The 20,947-nt window shown below is 36.0% G+C and overlaps 1 protein-coding gene across 9 annotated transcripts in view; it reads right to left on the bottom strand.

The window, feature by feature from the left end:
- Nucleotides 1-1,306: 1,306 nt before the first annotated feature.
- PRDM5 (PR/SET domain 5) overlaps nt 1,307-20,947 on the bottom strand; it is an 83,940-nt gene continuing 64,299 nt past the window's right edge. For 6 of the 9 annotated variants that reach the window (XM_065062168.1, XM_065062169.1, XM_065062172.1 and 3 more), the window contains 3 exons: nt 17,808-17,893; nt 7,314-7,418; nt 1,307-1,945 (listed from right to left, as the gene is read on the bottom strand). In XM_065062168.1, the coding sequence (XP_064918240.1) occupies nt 1,781-1,945; nt 7,314-7,418; nt 17,808-17,893 (356 nt within the window). In that variant the 3' untranslated portion in view covers nt 1,307-1,780. Of the gene's footprint in view, nt 1,946-7,313; nt 7,419-12,753; nt 14,496-17,807; nt 17,894-20,947 lie in introns of those variants that run through there. The other 3 variants (XM_065062177.1, XM_065062174.1, XM_065062180.1) reach the window with 1 other exon arrangement.

Raw genomic sequence — 20,947 nt, 5'->3', positions numbered from 1 at the left:
TAAAATTGTTATATCACTGTCATGGAGTATTATAGGCTTCCACATGAAAAGAAAGGAGGTTGAGGATCAGCTGTGTCATAACAAAACAGGAGGCTTCCTAGGAAAAAAAATAAGTCACTCTGATATAGACCCTGTAATTAGAATTACCCCAATGGCAGGCCTTCTTCAGTTCTGAGAAAAACACAGTGGCTTCTGCTTATTTTTTGGAGAAAAGTTATGACTTTAGAAAAGATGACTATTGAGGTCCAGTACTGGGTCTCAAAACTGAACATGTAACATACAGATGTCCATGCAGAAGAATGGGATCCAAACTATTAGGAGGAAAGGAAGTGTTAATCAGTAGATATATCAACATTTTCTATTTCTAGCTATTGCTAGAAATAGTACTGTTGCTATTTCTTTGTTGCTTTCTGCTTAGAAAATCTACCACAGATTTGAGTAGAGACTATCATGGGGTAAAGAATTATGCTGTTCATTTCAGCATTATCATCCCCATTGCAGTTCAGAAGGAAGTTGAATTCTTTTTCCATGAAAACTAGGAGAAAGATGTCCCAATGCAAGTTCATTTCACAAAACACTGATGGGTCCAAAATGAACAGTTTACTAATGACAGAGCCTTCATATTAACTGCTGATAACTCAGGAATTCCACATGCAATCATCCTTTGAATTTACAGTTTTACTGTCCTTGTAGATAAACATTTCTTGGTTATCTGTTATAGCTGTGGTACAAGAGGGTCTGTGGGAAATCCTTTCAAGAGTTTCACTGCAGTATACAACTCAATCTGATACCTGGAAGAATTTAATTGTTATTTAGTTGTAAACCGGTATTTTTCCCAGCACTCATTAGAACAGGATTAAGAAAACAGAGGTAGTTAAACAGGAAGAAATCCAGGGCATCTGATTTAGCAGGAAAAAAAACTCTAGGAGCCAACTCTTCACCAGGAAATCAAATACATGTTAACAAAGCAACTGTAGCTGCTCAAGCCACTCTATTAAGATGTCTCTCCATTTAACTTGCCAGTCACAATAAGTATGAATGCACTACTTAAACTAAATTGCTCAATGTTTTCACTTGTGTGTGGTTTCATATAACCGGAAGAAATATATCGTCCTCAAGACTCATACTTCACTTGACAGATCTCCAGTTTCTGTACTCATACATTTTAGCATCTCAACCAATTCAAGTCCATGAATTTCATCTACTAATGAGCAAGTTCTAAATAAAATGAGACAAAACAACATTACAACTAAATGTAGAATTAAGGTCTGAATTAAATATGCCTTAATGCAATCAGCAGTCAATCAGAATGAAAAGTTCTTCATGGTTTCAAAGAAGTTTAATGGAATTTTGAAGCTTAGATACAGAAATACAGTTGCAGACATCCAAGGGTTCAGTACCAAATGTCCAGGGATTTCCACATAACGCCACCAGTACCTAAGTTTCTAAGGCTGTAACTGAGAAGGTGAAGGTTGCTTAAAGGATTTTTTCTTTCCTTTTATTTATTTTTTTTTTTTTTTTAATGACTACAAAATTTTCCCAAAGTTCTTTTATCTTCAACTTCAGGTGAATCTCCTTCTTTGGTTTTTATCTTACCAGTATATATATATTTTAAAAAAAGGCGGGGACAGAAGGGGCAGGGGGAATATTACCATGTGAACACATTGCAGTTTTTTTAATCCTGACTGTGCTTACTACTCAGATGAGAAGTCTGGAGTTTGTATATGTACAGATAGAGCACTTTGGAAGGTGAGATCCACTCTTCTCACCCACACCCTCCTTAGCTGTCGGTTTCACCATGAACATTTTCCATGTGCACTTTGAGGTAGTCATTTCTTGTAAACTTCTTGTGGCAAAGCTGACATTCTGCCATCGGTCGATTGGGGTTGTGAGTCAGCTTGTGTCGGATCAGCATCTTCTTCAGGCTGAAGGACAGATCACAAACCTAAGGCAGTGAAGACAAGACAAAGACCAAAGAAGCCTTAAAACTTCAAGCATCTATAATACTCTGTATGCTACATCCCCGAGACCACAGACACACATACCTGCAATACCTATTAATGAGTTTGTCTTTGGAGGAATAACTCCTTCAGAGAGGAACTTAAAGATTATTACTCTTTCTGGTATCTTTCAATGCCATACACCAAAAGTGGTAACACAGTAAAAAAATAAATTAACAAAAAAAATAGATGATAGAGGGGGAAAATAACCTAATCTTCAAAATATCAACACACTGAGGTGTCCCAGTGACATTATGACCTTTTTCAAAAACTGTTATTCTATCTGGGATGCAGCAAAAATTATGACAAAGCATCACAGGCCTCTGTCAATTTAACCTCAAATGAAATATTTCCTTCCTGGCCTCCAGAATGACATCTGTGGGTTCCTAAAAACATAAATTCAAATTGCTCATTTACAAGGAGAGAGGAGTAAGAAAAAAGAGGCTCTGAAGACTGCAAGAAAGGTTAATAATTATTACAGAAGAAACCTCATTGTTCCTCTGCCTGGCTGGGAAAACAGAAGACATCTTGCAAATGAAGGTGCAATTCCTCTGCTACGTTTTCTGGCATGCTATTTCCCTTCCTCCACTGCACTCCAAGCAACCCAGTTCATTCTGCCACTTGAATAAATCAATAGAGGAATGAGGGACTCTGCCATGCTAAAACCATTACTTCTTATAAAAAATCCTGAACTAAAGTAAAAACGTAAGGTTAAGAATAAGTTCAGTCAAGACAAATTAGAATGAAGAGTTAAGAAACTGTAGGTAAGACATGCAGACTGAAATCATGCCATTATACTGTCACATTCAACTTCCATGGAGGTATGTATTACATAGGTGAATTTCCCAGGAAAGAAAAGCATGCTCCTGATTTGACAAATACAATAGGCACAAGAGTCATAGAATTAAATAAGAATGAACATCTACAGGCTTTCAATCTAACAAGTCCAGGTTCATTCCAGACAAAAATGTCTTCCATGCAGCAGAAACTCAGGGAACAGAGCACAATCCCTCTTTAGCAAAATGAAGTTTGAACTTCATATTTGTATCAACCTAGTAATGAAAATGCTGAATGATTACTGACTCCTTTTGAACTCAAGACAGATGAACAGAGCTGACTATCTAAGTAGATAATCTTGACCTGCAGTATATGTATTTTATGCCACCTAAGGCAAAACCATACAATGACCATTAAAAAGGGCAACTGCCAGAGGCAAGTTTTGTACCCAAAATAATTTATGCCCAGACAAGAACACTGTATGTGCTGTTGCAATGGAACACTTCTGAATTTATGACATGATGTAATACTGAGGAATTTTATACAGCAGCTGTAACACTTCAACTTTTTTCCCTAAATCTATAATCACGTCTTTCAGACGCAAGCAACAGTCACCCTTTTGTTATGCAACAGTGAATGTCACTTATAACATCCACTGGTCAGATCTTAATATTGCTTTTGCCAAATACCATTTTCTATTCCTCTTCTACAGAACACACAAAGTGATCTCATAATATTTATCTAACCATAAACATCATGATTGCTCACAAGTCTCAACATGTTTAAAGTAACATGTACTTGTAAACACATTTCTTTGAAGTCAGGAAGCCAATCAAGGATACACACATACACAAGATAAGTCTGTGTTCTGTGCATCTTGCACACACCTCTATTTTTGAAATGAACAGCTTATAACACAGTCCTAAAGGGCATTATTTTCATCTATAATGCTCATGTAACAACCAGTAGAATGTAGCCTGCAGTTCTGTTAAGGCTCTAGTATGTTCTGCCACCCAATGTCTTCAAAAATAACATGGAATGCAGAGGATCATTACCTGAAGATATGATACATCTTGTGCTGTGCTTATGCGTAAAAGTTGTTTTATTTCTTTTGAGAGAGAGTTTGCTTCATGTTTAAATTTTATAAGCAAGACTGACATTTTATAGATTTACAACCGTGCTTGCTAATGTGCACTTGAACTCTAATGAACCTCTTCAAAATGATCAAAGTTTTGCTCAAATAGGGAGGATGGAAAAGACTGACATTTGGAAGTAAGTGCAGGGTCAGCTAAAGGCAGAGTGGAGGGAAATACTTTACTGGAAAGAAACCAGGACAAGCAGTACCTGACCTTTCTGCCCCCAAAGAATAATCTGTTGTCTCTGAGGCAACTGAAGTTCAATTGGCCTTCCAGTAAAAAACAGGTTGGTCTTCAGAGGACAAAAATCTAATATATTAGGAGAAAAAGCATTTTGTATTTCTATATATCAGTTATTTTCACTTTCCTATGTGATATATACTAGAATTTTCACCTTAAAATGGCAGTATTCAATTTCTACTACTATCAGTCGGATGTGAGAGCTTTGAACCATTAACAGTAAGTTCTGAAAATGCTTTTGTTGACTGATAAGACACAGAAACAGCCACATAAATAAATTGTAGCACCTTTACCAAATACAGTACACGGATTACTTTCACATTAGCACAAGCCTATACTGTAATGTCTGTAACATATGCCTGAGAGAGTGAAGCGTGAGAGAGGAAGAGAAGACATGGCTTTAATTTTTGATTCTGAAAGAAAATTCTATGTTAAGCAGAAATGCAGTCTAAAAAAACTGGTGTGTAATAGTCTATATTCGGTGGGGAGAGGTGCAATGTCAAGTGATGCCTTTTCTTGAGGCCATAAAATATACGTATTCTTTCAATAACCAAAACTCTTCTTTCTTCAGTTCTTTGGCACTGGAAGCAATTACTGTTTGTAAATACTGATGGTACTATACTAAGAAACATGAACAATTCTGACAGCATATGTTAACATATTACTTAGATGAAAGAGCTGAATAGTTTCTATGACTGCATCTAATGGCAGGTAGGAAACAACACCCAAATGCTCATTCCACTTAAGACTTTTGGATTTCAGTGTGGCTACATGTATGATTACATTTATAAATATGCTCACCATTTAATAAACAGTCTATTTTTCACCTTTAAATGATTCTTAGTAGGTCTGGGCATTGGACTTAATGGACTTTTCCAAATACTTTAATGAGTAAGGGCATCTCAATAGTATGCCTTCACCCCTTAAAACATGCAAGAGAAATTGTAAAAAAAAATCCAGAAAATAGTAACAGAAACAATTATGAACATGGGAAATCATCATGCTAAGTGGTGGAAAGTGAAACAACTTCAGAGAAGTCAACTAAGCAATGACTGGAATAGCTATGAGAGAACTAAAAGGCAGTTACTGAAATGCCATTGCAGTAACCTAAGACACTTCCTCACTTCCCAAAATCTCCTTCCACAGTTAAGAATTTGTGGAAGCTGTTGCCATAAATTGCCACAGTCAAGTGATCATAAAAAATAATGAAAACCTCTACAGCTTCTTTAGCAGGATAAAAAATTGTAGATGAGAATATTTTAATGTAATAAGCAATCTTTAGTATTGAGGAGGCCACAATAAATGTCTCCCATAGGTACATTTTTCTGCAACTGTCCACTACTGTTTTTCTTATAACTCCTGCTGAAATATCTGGGAATATACAATGCGCCAGACAGCTCTGGAGGAACGGTCTGCTCTGGTGACTTTTACTATGCCCCCAGCATCTGCAGAAGTGGAGTCTGCATGAAATAAGGAGTAAGTAACGAAAACAAAACTTTCAACACCCTCCAAGTGTACATTAAGCAGCAGACCGTGGTAGGCACCTGGGCAACTGAATAGCGTATAAATGTAGAGTCAACCGCAGTTTATGTTCAGAACCCAAAAAGTCAGCAGCCTCTGCAATGTGCAGCTAGCAGAAGACTCGTGCTGAAGAATAATTTTGGTGAAATGTGGCAGTAATTTAAAGCATTAAAAAAATCTCCAGTAAATGAAGGTACATAAAAATTCTTGGAGAAGGACCAGATGAGGCACAGATTACAGCTTTTTCTAGAAATACTATGATTTGGGAAAATACAGTTCTATCTGGTCAATGAGGGAAACTGAAGGAACAGCTGAAGCAGGAAAGTATGCTTTCAGGAAGGTCAGATTTTCAATTAAAGAAAAAAAGAACAAAGTACAGCCACCACTCTAAATGGGTCTGTAAAAGCACACTGTGAATCTTACATCCACAGTGTGGGAAAATTGCATTTACATTGCAAGCTAGCCAAGAGCTGATAAAAAGTACAGCAATCTGAAAGCTGAAAACAGTATCAACCATGATTTGGAGTTCAAGAAATCCTCAAAGTACTATCTAGAACCAAGCTGAGAATACAGCAAATGTACTGACCTGTAGACATGAGTAAAATACCGTAGCTGAAATTTTTAATTAAATTAATACATTTTATTCTCCATGAAATGTTGCCAGATTACTATTAAAAGCCAGACCAACTATCAGACCCTCAGCAACTTTCATGTCAAGCAATTACTTTCATTTTGCATCTAATTTTCAAAATTTGTGAACAAATTTACAACTGTTCAGGCTGAGTCATCTACGATATAACTGAAAACTGGTGTTTCACTTGTAACTAATCCACTGAGAGCTATTACCAAAAAACAAAGCATGTATACTAATTCTATAGCCTATTCTGATGCATTTCTCTAAATCCTTGAGCAAGAACTTACATTTTGGCATTTGATAATTTTGAAAGACGTTATTTTCCTATGGCTGCTGTACATTCAGCTTCCCCACATACTTCTAAAAGCTGTGAAATGTATTATATACAGGATGGGGTATGCTAAATGAAAGGTACTTGAGAGTGATGTATGAGCTGGAACATGATATGCTGCATTTCAGCACTGCAAGCATACACAGCACCCATGATTTCTTCACTGAACAATACCAAAAAACAAAACAAAAAACACCACAACAAAATAACTATGAGACCCATGAGTACACACTGAAAATATCAAACCAGATTTCACTAAATAGAAATTGGAAATTCTGAATTCATATTTCTGTTATTCAATAACATCAGAAGCATCCAGATTCCATGTAATGAATTAAATACATTTTCCTGTATAAGCTAATATGCAACCATTAACCTGTCATACAATTATAACCCAAGCAATATGAATTTGTAACTCTCAACATCCAAATTGCAGTAAGAACAGTGAAAATAACTCTTAAGGGATTCAAAACTATAAAATAAAAGGGTGTGCAATGCTCTTGGCAACTGAAGAGGGTACATAAAATTCCCTGAATGGTCTTTCATTAGGCAACGAAAGACCACATGAAGTGTAACTTGATGCCACAGCCAATAGGTGCAAGGCCAAATTCTCACTGCAATTAAGTCCTGTGGCTGCACTGAAGTGAAGAAGTTAAAGGGACAGATCAACTCACATCACACTGAAATGGCTTCTCTCCGGTGTGGGTTCTCATGTGCTCATCCAGGCCTCGCTTTTGACTGAAAGCCTTGTTACACTCTGAACACTGGTACGGCTTTTCCTGTATGAAATGACAACAGTGAGTGAAAGTGAGTGAAAGTGAGTTAATGCAGAGCCCAAGTCATTAAAGGAGTGGAATTCCATGCTGGATGGTGCAAGTTTTATATTCTCTCCAAGGGATTACAGTCAGTGAAAACAACAGAAAACTATTTTCAAATGATTAAGTGAAAGCTGGGAAAGCTGTGGCCTGACAGTTTCCACTTCAACACCCACTTATGAATTAATTATCTGTTCCAGTCTTTCAAACTCAGCCATTTTGGGAGTCTGCTTTTTGTAATGTGAAAGGTACAAAAAACATAAAACTCCGATGTACTTTCCTTTATCCTCCACAAAAGCTTAAAGACAAGTAAGATTGTAAAAACTTCAGGTTTCCAAGCAGGAGAAGAGGTGAGGAGAGGAAGTGGAAGTACAAGGAAAACCTGTGGTGGAGAAAAAACTTCTTTTGAAAAGTGGTGACAGAAGATTAATCACATATTCATTGTCGAATCTCAAAAGAAGTGCAGATGGCAACCAAGCCATCTGTAATTTTATTAGAAGTATTGGTTAGCAGCTACTGTAACACAAGACATTATAAAAGTTGCAAGCCCACTGACCTCAAATAAATAATTGGAGATATGTGTGGAAAATCACTTATATAAATATTTTCTTCTTTGAAGTTCTTTCTTAACATAGACACTTTTATATACGGTATAATTCCTCTTTTATTCTACTAAAGTTACAAAAGAACTGTATGAAAAACAACACTGAAGTAAATTAATTGTGAAAGTTAGTATTATGGCACTGCACATTGCCTCACTAAAATTTTGATACTCTAGAAGCACCGTTATTCTAAATCAAATAGTTATACTTATTTCACTCTCATCCTACTTTTTTCTCTGGTTCCCAATTCTGTGTTGCTCAAGTTCTAAAGATGGGTATTTTAGGCAAAGTAAACTTTTTTTACTAAATTAAACTGAAAATCAAGACTAAAATCAATAAGCAATAAAAATGCTAAGTCCATGAATTAAGAAATAATAGGCAGTAAGCTTGTCTTCTGGAAGATGATGTGAGATTCAAGGATAAGTTAGAAGAATCAACTCAGGTTAGGTATTGAAGCCACAAAGTGAATAAATTCTCTGGTTACTGAATGCCTGTTCTGCACAGGTAGGGGACAAGCAGGTCTCCATATATTGCTGAATCCTGACAGCTTAAACCATACAAGTGATACACAGTGGACTATAAATCAGTGATGTTCTGGGTAAGTTCCAAGCTCTCTCTTTGGGGCTCTTTGCAGGTACAGAGGTCTCAGAGAGGGTGAAGACTGGGGTCCTGATTTTGAAAGTTGTGATGGAGTACCCTCCCATGAGGTTTCCTAGAAAAGACAGTATCACAGACAGAAATATCTCAACTTGTAGTAGCAGGAATCCTCTGGTGCATCACAACCAGATCATAAGCTGTGTAGACAGGGAAAAGTATTTAATCAGAATTTCGGTTTCAAGTATGAGTAAATCATGAATAAATCAAGTACATTTCAGTAGGAGGCAAAACAAATCTTTCTTCTGGCACAGGTTGAGTACGTGGCTGAACTTCATATAGCCAAAGTGGCCTAAAGGGAAGCTACTGATGAGGTTTTCTGTGTAAGACTCTCCTTACATATTATTTTTTTTCATGTTCTTAATTTCGTAATTTCCATGAATCTTCAGTATAGAGTAAAACATAATAAATTACCTAAAAAAGATGTGAGCTGATATTAAAAACAAACAAACAAAAAAATCATAGACCAAAAACTTTATCTCACAAGGAATTCTGCTAGACTGACAAAAGGCTTCATGGAACAGGCCTGTAATTTTTACGGAAATGTATGTATAAGCCATATATAAAGCAGGTTTCTGAAACACACCCTTAATTTGTTTTCCATTGTGGTTAACATAAACCACGTTTTCTGTGAGTTGTCTGAAAACAGCCTTTCTCTGTGTAGATTGTTCCACAGAAAGTGCAAAACATATGATATGTACATCTTAAACACCTATGAAAACACTCATTATTGCAAACTGTACCAGGTGTGCTTGCTCCCTTTTTATCATCTTGTTTTACAGGCACCTGAAGAGTTAAATCTATTATGATCATCTTATTCATTTCAGAGTTAAATGGACTTCAGAGGCGCCTAGGTTTATTTTCGGAGAAAGAGCTGTTATAAAGTCTAGGAAGCCAGAGTCACAAACTTGGACCAGAATTACATGTGGCTTACCCAGAGTTATGTGTGGCTATTTGTGTTATTCTCTATGGCAAAAAGGGTATATCTCAGTATCCCCTAGGCATTTGTATCCAAATGCACATATGTAGTGGATGAAACACATCCAAAGCTGTCTTTGATCTAATTTTAGATCCCTTACATCTGTATATCCCAGTGACTTCAGCAGACACAATTCTGATTCACACCAGCCCCCTCTCCACTAAGCTAAGCAGCTCGTCATTCACATTTGTGTCCATTTCAGTAAAGGTGGTAGTGTTGTCAGAGCAAAACTTGGACCTAAGTTTCTCTCCAGAGAAAAAGACCTCTTCATTGGTTTCAAAGACGACATTCTCAGAGACTAATTTCTTCAAAACATGATGTTCTGTCCTTTTTCTTTTTTCTGTCCCTTTTCTTCCCCTCATATCAAATTTCCATTGAGCAATAGTTCAAGAAGGCAACATTTGTAATACGGAAAAGGTGATGTTGGCTTGGCATAACCACCACTGCTATAAACATGTACAGAAAAAACAAACACCACCACCACCTAAGATAAAAACCACAGTAATAAGTCTGAAAGAAAGTTAATGCCATCACTGAAGAACAATGAGGACCAATGATGAAATAAGAAGAAAGCTGGACAAATTTAAAACATCAAGCAACCTGGTAACTGTCAGCAAAGCAGGAGGTCATTGGAAAGATCATGTAAGTCTGACTTCAGAGGAGCCAGCAACTGGTAGTACTATAAATCCACCCTCTTCTCAAAAAGCATTTGCCAGGCCATGGCTATGGTGACAGCAAAGCCAAAAGATTACATGTGTTTTCTTTTATTGATGATATAAATGAGGAAAGGAGCAGGGAGATTGAGAGAGACTGGATGTAGCTGATACTGCAGTGATTTAATATTACATTTTCAAGTATACCAGGTAGAACTATGTAGATCAGGATTCATAAACTTCATAACCAAGCATCTAAACAAAGAAAGGCCAAGGAGAGCCCAAATGATATTCTGTAATGTGCTTCACTGTAAGAATGGTATGCTAACCCAAAAGCTGCGATGTTTTTCCCTTCACTACATTAAAATGGAGAGGAATTCAACATTTCAACAGCTATGACAAATAAAACAGTGCCTGCAATACACATTTCCTGTCTTTAGATAGCTGAGTCAGAAATTATCACCTTGGATTCTACGCAAATTGTGATTTGCATTAGAAAGAAGTCAGAACACAACAAATTCACAGGGCCATTTGATGCCACCTTTAACAGATTGATAGAACATGTGTACACAGCATCCTGCAACCACAGCAGATGGAAGCAGTTAAATGTAGAGTATCTGAACTCCTAACTGCTGCTGTAGTTGGCTGTTACTCCCTTAAGAAATATAAATTCATTACATGTATTTGTTTAGCACTAGCGCATGTCGTTTCTGTAAACCTGGTAAAATTGATTACACAGGTAAAGCCTGAATGACTTTGGTAGGACTATCTCCAAATAACTTTTTAAATCTGAATTTAGAACTATTACCTGAGCTCATCAGCAGAGCAAAACACCATCTAGACACTACTATATCCAAATAAATAAAAACTCAAGATTCAAATGAATGAGAGTTAAGTAGTCTTTCCAAGGTGGTAGGTGCAAATTAAAATTGGGCTGAATTCCACGCTTAGGAGACCTTATTCTTTACTTTTTTAGTTAAATTAATTTACTACAATGAATGCAGATCACTCAGAAAGTGAACTTGTTGAATATAGAAATTTTACTCAATAGTTCTCACTCAGATTTTAATTGACATTCAGAGCATACTTAAAATCCCAGAACTATCTAGGATCTAATCTTCTCACTTATGCTCTTTTTTCTCTTTTTAATATCCTACTGAATACAGCAGATTTACTTCAGAATTTCACATATTGCATATTTTTTCTTGTAGACCAGGTTCAAACATCTAAGCATACATTAGAATTACTAGCATCTTGGAGTAAGGCATACTGACCATTTTAAATTTCACATGACTACCAACCTGGTGGATTTGAATTTTCTACATGCTGAAAACTAAGTATTCAATGAAGTTCAGAAAACAGATCTTATATTACTTGTAAACATTTAAACACAATCTTATATTACAGGTAAACATTTACACTTGTGACATGAGTGTGAAAATTGCCAGACATAAATAATAATGATGATACAGGACAAACAAAAACAAAAAACACTTCTTTTTTTTTCTTCTTGAGACATACAGTATTCAGATCTGGAGATAAAGAAGATGTATTTTAGAAAAATTAGCAGTAAGGGTCAGTACATACATGAAGTTTCTTCGTAAAGCCTGGATAAGCCTGAGAAGGTTTCAACCTGAACTCCTTGGTAAACAGTGGGTAAGGAACTTTTTGGAGTGAGATTTATGCTCACTAGAGGAAACACAGAGCTAAAAAAAAAAAATCAGCTTGTATTTTTGAGAGCAAAATATTTATAAATACATAGATCATCCTTTGGTTCACCTTTTTTCTTGTTTTTAATTGCTTTCATTGTTCTGAAACAAAGAGCTTTCCTTTGCTCCCAAAGAGCAAGTCTTATAGTGTCTATGTGTGAGTTGTAGATACAGTAACACTATCTGCTTTCAAATATTATATGGAGACTTTGAAAATATTTCTATTACTCTTAATAATTTGCTCCTATATCTATTTGCATTATCACTTGAACATGTGGTTAGTAAAAAACAAAAAAAGTTTTGAAAAAGATTAGCAAGAGGACAGGAGGACAGTGACAAATACAGATTTCAGGAAGCATTATCTAAAGGGCATCTTAGGCACTGAAGGAATGACGCTGAGTTTAAGATACCCATGTATTTCACATAAACCTTTTGCTTTGTGTGTTTTAAACCTTCTCCTAATACTGGTAGCATTTTGTTTCAAATATTACTAATTTTTAATGCCGCCGTGTCCCTCAAACCACATTCAGGATCTCTTTAGCCAGTTGTACATAACATGTATCAAAGATGGTGAATCCAGTCCAGAATCCCAAAGCTCTATTTAGACTTTACTGTACTATTAACTTCCCGTTTTCCACAGTTATTCTGCCTATTTGCTACCTGCAATCTGTAAAGTTTATTTGCTACCTGCAATCTGTAAAGTTTTTGTTTCTTTTTTTTTTTTTTTTTTTTTTCTTCCAAACTGCTGAAGTAGCTCCTGCCTCTAAGATGTAGTGAAGGATGGTTTATATAATCAGCCATGATGAAAACTCAACAGATGTTGATCTGCTCTTGGAAAAAAAAACAGTATCTATATATTAAAATCAAAAAATCATTATACCAGGAAAAGATCATAGTCAGCCAACATTACATAAAAAAGGAGTGTGAAAATATAGGTGCAGTGGGATTCAAACCTTTTATATTCTGTGTACAAACAGATTCCACAGGCAAGGAAGCCACAGCACTGGCAAAGTCATCATCCTCAGACAGATGTTTGAGAACTCACTCATGTCTCACCAATGGGGAAATATAGAGAATATCTAATTTCGAAAAAAAACTCAAGATTCAGTCAACACCTCATAATATTTGATTACACACTGTCATGTGTACAGGAGAATATATTTAGTAACCAATGTAATATGGATATATATATTTGTCAATAGCATGGTATGCTGTTTCTAGAACATATGACCTTTTTAAAAACTTTCTTAAGCCCAAGTATTTCCTGGGAAATGCAGAATGAGAGAAATTATGTCATAATTGTTCTAGAATTTTATTATTTTATTTTAATAGTTTCTGAGTTTGAAAAAAAAATGGAAGCGGTTGTTTAAAGTTCCATATGAGTGCCTTGGAAAGACTGTTTAACTCAGGGCCAGGATGAGGACAGTTTGCTTCTCAAGCTGTCCCGGCAGCAAGCTGAAATGCTGACTTGAAGAGAACACCTCAGCAGGAGGCTGTCTGGCTTCTCACACTTCTCATGATTTACTAAAATCATTAAAATCATAAATGAAACTTGACATTAACTCAAAGTTGTCTAAGTTTTTCACATACTGCATTGGGCCTTAGCTTCTAAAGATATCTTTGCATTGAAGTCACTTATGTGACTTCAGCAGAATATGTATCCGTATTCATAAAAGCTTCAGACTAAACACCACCACTAACGAACTCACTATGAGATTAAAGAGCTCAAGAGTTGACTTCAAAGCAGACCTGATACTCAGGCCACTAGATCATACCAGTCTCAGCAATTTTGAGGCTACACTGCTAGCAGTAGCTGAGCTGCCTAGCTTCAAATGAACAAGAATGGGAGACAAAGCTTCCTAAACAGTGAGTACTGATGGCTTTAGTAGCCAGAAAGTACATAAGATCAACTGCAATCTATTGACCCATTCCATGCAACATGTATAGGTATGTATATGTGTATACGTCTATATATATTTGTATATATATGAGTGTGTGTGTACAAGTATACTGCCCAAATTATTTCAAGCACGGATGAATAAAGTTAGTTGAAGAATTAGAAAAATCTGCTTATCACTTAATTTTTTCTGTTTCTTACAGTATAATCTCTGAACATCAGGCGCTTTTTTATAAACATACATAAATATTATTGCATTTTTAAATGGTAGGTACTTACACATAAAACCAAGAAATGTACCTAATAAAGTATTGTAGTTTCTCTAATTTTTAAATATTAACTCAGAAATGTACAATGTGAGCATTACAGCCAGCAGCCTTCCCACCACTAGAAATCAGATTTTTACACAAGCTGTAAGGATCACATGCATCTGTTACACCTTCAAAGTATAAATTTGAACTATTCAAACCAAGTGATGAAAAAGATTTTGCAAATGGCTTCTACTTCACCTGTTTTCCATCACTCCCACGGATTTCACTGAAACAAACTGTAATAAAAACACCATTTTCAGAAGTAGTGAAAATATCAGTTTGACATGACAATAACTCTGGGCACCTATCAATTATCATTTTTCCAAACATTAATAATTATATTGCAGTAAAATACAATAATTTCTCTACATGTTTAAGCTGAAACTTTGTAATACTATGTCAGGCACTGAATAAGGCCTTAGGGATGAGCTGAAGTTTACTGCACGGTGAAGGTTGGAAGTATGTGTATATTTACTCAAAACTAATATGATCTGCAAATTCATTTCATCAAGAACTTCAATAAGTTCCTAATTTATGTTTTCTTAGGCTGATATATATATATATATTATTATTATTAAAACCAACAACAAAACAAACAAAAACCCAAAACAACAACAACAACAAAAAAAAACAAACAGCAACAACAACAAACAAATGGACAAAACCAAAACAAAACACCCAGACAAACAAACAAAAAAGTATAAACCAAACGCATCTACTTTTATAGAAACAAATCAGTGTTCAGGTGACAGTTTAATATTAGGTATTTTCTTGTCCTTACATAGTCAGTAGGGATTTTGGCTTAACTTCTCTGTTTACTCCAGCGTTTGAGCTGACACCTGCGGCCACCCAGGTTTTACTCAGTTTAGCAGCTGCCAGACCTTAATCAACTTTCTACAATGATTTTTCCAGCAGCCTTCCATGTTCCACAGGATCAGGTTTGGCACTTAATCCCACTGGTAAAATATATCTAGATTTAATCTCCACAATGACATTTTTCCTTGTTGAGTGTCATATATAACTATTTTGCAGCAAGCATGCAAGAATAAATTTCAGAGTAGAACTTATGCATAGGAAAGGGTAAGAAAAGGAATAGTCAACATTCATACAACCTTTTGCCTCAAAAAGCCAACACATTAAATGCCTGAAGAAAGAAATTTCAAGCCTGACTTCCTGGTTGTCTTGTTCTTGGAACTGACACATATTGACAGACACATTATTTTTTAATTAGCTAATCTTTAGTTTTGTCTTTCTTTAAATGCTCTAGGATCACAGAACAACTTACAGTGAAGTAGTATCACACAGAGGAATTTCAAGCTATTTCTGCAGAAAGACTCTTTCTTTACTGGCAAAGTTCTTACACAGTACAGTTAGAATGTATGTCCTTTAGTCTTTACATTAATATCAGGTGTGTGCTTTTAAACAACAGTTCCCCAATGTTGCCTCTTACTGTGCTTTAGTGCAAACTTCCAAAATGGTTTGGACTGCATGACTTGAATTGCTTTTAGAAAAAAATTAAACCAGAATGTGCGTTCCAGGGAGGACTAGTGTGCATTCAGTCTATAAGACCAGATTACACAAAATCTGCAATAAAATCCCTGAAACATATGCAATATATATGTCAGGTCCTCAGCACCAACTGTTTCGCTTTACATACCTACTACTGCATTGCACTACTTGTTAACATATACATAGTCTCTCATTTCTGGAATGAAGACTTAGATCACACCTACCCTGAGACCAGAAAGATACTACAATGTGAATGCATGCGTTCACTTCAAAAAAATACAAGTGAATAGCTCAGAACTTCTAGTTCAGCTTATATTGCTCTTGATTAAAGATCTGAAAAGCTCAGAGATGGAAGCTCAACTAAAAAGAGAGAAGGCCACAGGTAGTAACGACAGACCTGTCTGGTCTTAAAGTACATGGCAGAAACTGTCAAAGAGTTCTGCATCTCAGTGCACAGATTTAAACATTGCTAGAACCTCTGTGTGCAGAGAAACCTCGGTGCAGGTGATCTTGATATTACAAAACTGTTACATAATCTACATACTAATGAGCTGATTTTGCTACTGAAGTGGGGGTGTTTTGTTTCCTGTATAATATTTTTCTAGGTTTCTGTTGTTGTGGGTTTTGTTTTGATTTTGGTTTGTTTGTTTGGGGGGATTTGTCTGTATGGTTGTTGTTGTTTGGGCCTTTTTCCCCTATAGAGGCTAGAGGGTTTGTTGTTTTCACTCAAACTGTATGACAAATTAGGAAAAAATTAAACTTGACGCTGTTAAAGAGCTGGTCTTGTTTACCATTCCTCCCACTCACATCCATGTAGAACATAATTAAATTTCTCCTGGTGCAAAAACAGAGATATCAAAAAACACGTTATAGCACTTCTTAAAGTGACTTAACAGCTGAAAAGGAGTAGAAACAACAAACAACATGGGGCTAGCCTGCTCCAAATGAACCGCCAGGAAGCATTGCACAGACCACTGATAGTTTCTAAACTAAAGTTTGGGGTACATAAGTCCTTTATAAAGGACCCTCAAGATCTGGGTAGGATAGTAGAAAATTAAGCAAACAGCTTTGATGTTATCTTTACTCATTTAGAAAGCTATTCTGTGTGCAGATTTGCATATGGAGACTAATAACTACGACCTTCTCTATTTCATAATAGATAAGGAACTTCCTCTGTTTGGCCTCAAGGCTGACTTGACTTCTATAAGCAGTAACAGGTCCCAAGGGCTTACTAGTAAAAGTTACTACTTACTTCTAAACATTTTGCTTGTTTTCTTATGGCGGATGGAGAGGCCAGAGGCACACAGCATATGGAGTGCTAGGCCAGCTTAACTTCACCTGGAGATCTCTCTTTACTAAGGGAATTCACATGTGGCTGTTTGAAGACAGCTCTCCATCTCCTTGCCAGCTGCATGAAGCCAAGACCAATCCTTTGTCCTCTAATAAATGTACATAAGTGACAAGACTTTTCTCTGAAACAGTCAACCTTCATGCTGAGACTCAAGGTTCAAAAATAACCTTGGAAACACCTACAATTCTCCCTTTATTTTGCCTTCCATTAAATAAAAGTTAAAGTTGGTTTGCAGCTTAATATTTGTCATGAGTTAGTGAAGTACGGTCTCTACAAAGGCTGACAGTGACAGGATTTTAAGGCGACAGTAAGAGTCAAAACATTGGATTTTGAAGTGTCAAGAACAGTGATGCCTTTAGAGAATTGTTTACTCAGTAAACAACTAAAACCAGTAATTTATATCTGTAAATAACCACAGGTTATGGGAAGAAATTAGTAGTGTTATTATTTCAACATAGAAGAAATTGAACATGGAAAAAATAGAAGGTCAGTAAGGGAGTCCTAATTAGAATTTAACAGTTAATGACTTAAATCTTTGCCTCTTATTTTGATAAGTATAAAATATCTTGGTTGATACAGCCTAATCTCTACATAAACAGTTACTATTTACTTTTTATCAGACGTGATTCATAGACTATCCTCAAGTAACCATATATCTGAGCTACTCTTACTCTTTTCTGGGACTTACCCTTGTGTGGGTGCGAATATGCATCTTCAAGCCATCGTTCTTACTGAAAGCTTTGTCACAGTAAGGACACTGGTACGGACGCTCACCTGAAAACAAGATAAGTATCAGAATCCACAAATATGGCTTCAGTATATGAAGGTCTTGCAGCACAGTTATTTGTCAAACTGAGGTACTTTTTTCTGGCCTTGCCCTCACACTCAGTTCAAACAAGAAGATACCTAAGAACTAGGAAAATTACAAATAAAGGTCTACCTGAGCAGGATGCAGGGCTGGATCAAAATATTACACTTTGCTGCTTAGTTTTGTTCTAGTTATATATGAATACACACAGGGAGCTCTCAGGGGAAAAAAAAAAAATACAATCACACACCTACTACCATTGCCCAAACCACATTCTACAGTGACTAACACATGATCACTTCTATGGTCAGTCATTAACTGCTCCCAAATATTTCTTCTATTTCACATCTGGTCATTATTAGAACCCTCTAGGTGTCAGAATCCCAATGAAGTATAAAATCTATTCCTTTTCAATGCTGTATCTGAACTGTGTTAGAAGCTAGTTAATCAAAAGTTTCTGCAACTTTTTTGTCGCAATTTGTAATTGAAATGGAAGCAGAAAGATCTTCACATCTCTTTTGCAGCATCCCATATCTTAGAGGTATTTAGTTTAATGCTCCATTAAACGGATGTAATTTAGATTGATTTTCTCCAACTACATTAGTGTAATGTGGATACTGAGCTATTCAGCATCAAAGGCTGAAGAGTTTCTAAACTAGCTCCATAATTTGGAAGAACTGATAAAGCTTCATAATTCCCCAAAGGTATTTTAAGTTTTTACTCTTGAGGCGATGCACTGGAATCTGAGTCTATTTTCTGCTTCTCCTGTACATGACACTTTAAAAGCAATTATAAGACTGTTTCTAGTATAAAAACATAGTTAAATGAATTAAAATAATACAACTATTTTTCTATTATCAAAATTGAATTTGTTCTGCGCAATCATAATGCTGAATGTGTGACAAATCTTTATTTGAAAATACAAGTTAAGCAAAGCCTATTCTACTAAGTCAATGCACAGATTTGCACTCACTAAAGAATCGTTGCACCTATAGAGAGATTTAACATAATTTAAATGCCAAAAAATTCTTAATACTCATACTCAATCCTGGAAAATAGGTAAGATTAACTACATTTTACAGGTTAAAAAAGAGTCTTACCTATTTCACTACCATGCCAAAGATCAGAGTGTAAGAGAGTAGCAGTACAGAGATAAGCATTTAAAGCTCTACATTCCCTCATAACCAGGGATATTTGTCTCAACATGAAGAAAAGAAGCCTCATCCCTCTTCTCATGTTTTCTCTGCATGAGGTGTTCCTCCGTGATTGCTCAGAGGGAATATACTGGATGTTTTATTTCTTGAGAACAAGATGTCAAAGTTTCACAAAAAGTACATAATGGTGACAGCTTAAAGAAATAGCTCTTCAGAAGGACTGACTGAATACAGCACAGCTGATCAACTGAGAGTCACTTTTGTACATAAAAATCCCCATATAGTCACTGGGTGTGCAGAGATTTGAGAGCAGCTGAGATTAGATTACACAAGGGGATGAAAAAATTCAGTAGACAGAATATTTTGTTATTTTCTGTCTTCTCTTACTGTTTAGACAACTCTGATAACGACCACAGGAAAAAGCTGTAGTGAAGTACTTGTGAAACACAAACATTTTTCCCTCTTGTACTCTCCAATCTCTCAGAAAGCACAATTGTATGAATTTGGCTTTTTTTTTTTTTTTTAATGATGACAACAATCACTGTGTTTTAGCTGTGTTTTCATTGAGTAGTTTGAAATATGATACTCTCTCTCATGACCCTTGATGTCTTTAATTCATGTCTCCAAAACTCAGATACTGCAACAGTTGTCAGTACTCAAATATTTAATTAATCCAGCTGACATTTTTATGTTTTAGGGTTTTTGAATGTAGAAGTTAAAGCTTTCAGCAGCTTTGTAAGCAGATGAGCATTGATAAGTAAGGGTTGTACCCCTCCTCCCTCTCTCCCCCATCCTCAAGTCTCTTTAAGGACTTCTCTTTCAAAGGATGGCTTTGAGTTTGTCTGGAATAGATTAATAGTGTCCTTCACAAATTAACAATGGAGATCACAGTACTTGGTAAGGGCCTAAGAGCTTTCAGCAGATGCCAGTAGAGGACAACAGTGTGACCTCAACATGTTCCACCTGAAGAAGACTGGTTTCAAGCAGCTGTTGTGTACTGTAAATTTTCAAAAATCTCCACTGTTTCAAAAATTGACTTTACTATGTAACATAGACTACAAGCTCTGATTTATTGATGCTTGGTGACATCCTATTTTTCTAAATTGTATGAACAACTTCTCATGCACTTATGTCATTAGTGATTGTCAGTAAAACAAAAGATGGCACCCAAGTAATTTTACTGTGGCTTTTATTTTGTTTATGTTATTTCCTTTCACGTAATCTTTGTAGTCTATGTCCAAAATATACACAAGTGCCCTTGCACTTACATAAAATACTGTTTCCCTTGTGCTTACACATCTTTTAAATTTGCAATTTATCTTCCACCTCAAAGAGTTCTAGGATTTACAAGATTAACTGTGGGCCACTTCAAACAAATGTGTGCTTGCAAAGACCAAGTTTCTTAGAATAATTTTTTTAGTCTCTCTGTAACCAGTCCAAAGTTGCGTCTGTTCCACTGTATAAGAAATACATGGATATCTATATTTTTTAATAAAAAATTACTCTTATTGATGATGATTTGATCTGTGAACAAGAGTCCTCTCATTTGACACCAGCCATGTGAAAACATGGTGTTCAATGTCAACTAGTTGTTCTGAATCTCAGTGAAATGAAGGGTAAAAGAAAGTTCGGATGAATTGCTCTCTGGAATGGATTTAACTTTGCTGCCTGATAACTGAATGAACTGCCCTCAGTCAATCCATCTTTTTTCTCTATTTGCTGTATCAGAAGCCTAGGCAACTAATTCAGATTAGATGTCCAAACTTATGAACAGGAGATTTTGGCAATATGAACACAATCTGACTTATTAACTTCTCTGTCTCTGGTAAAAGTTAAATTCCCTCCTTCTGAACCAGACTTGACAAA

The sequence above is a fragment of the Columba livia genome, chromosome 4 (assembly GCF_036013475.1).
Source record: "Columba livia isolate bColLiv1 breed racing homer chromosome 4, bColLiv1.pat.W.v2, whole genome shotgun sequence".
NCBI lineage: Eukaryota > Metazoa > Chordata > Aves > Columbiformes > Columbidae > Columba > Columba livia.
This window is presented reverse-complemented; position numbering and strand designations above follow the sequence as displayed.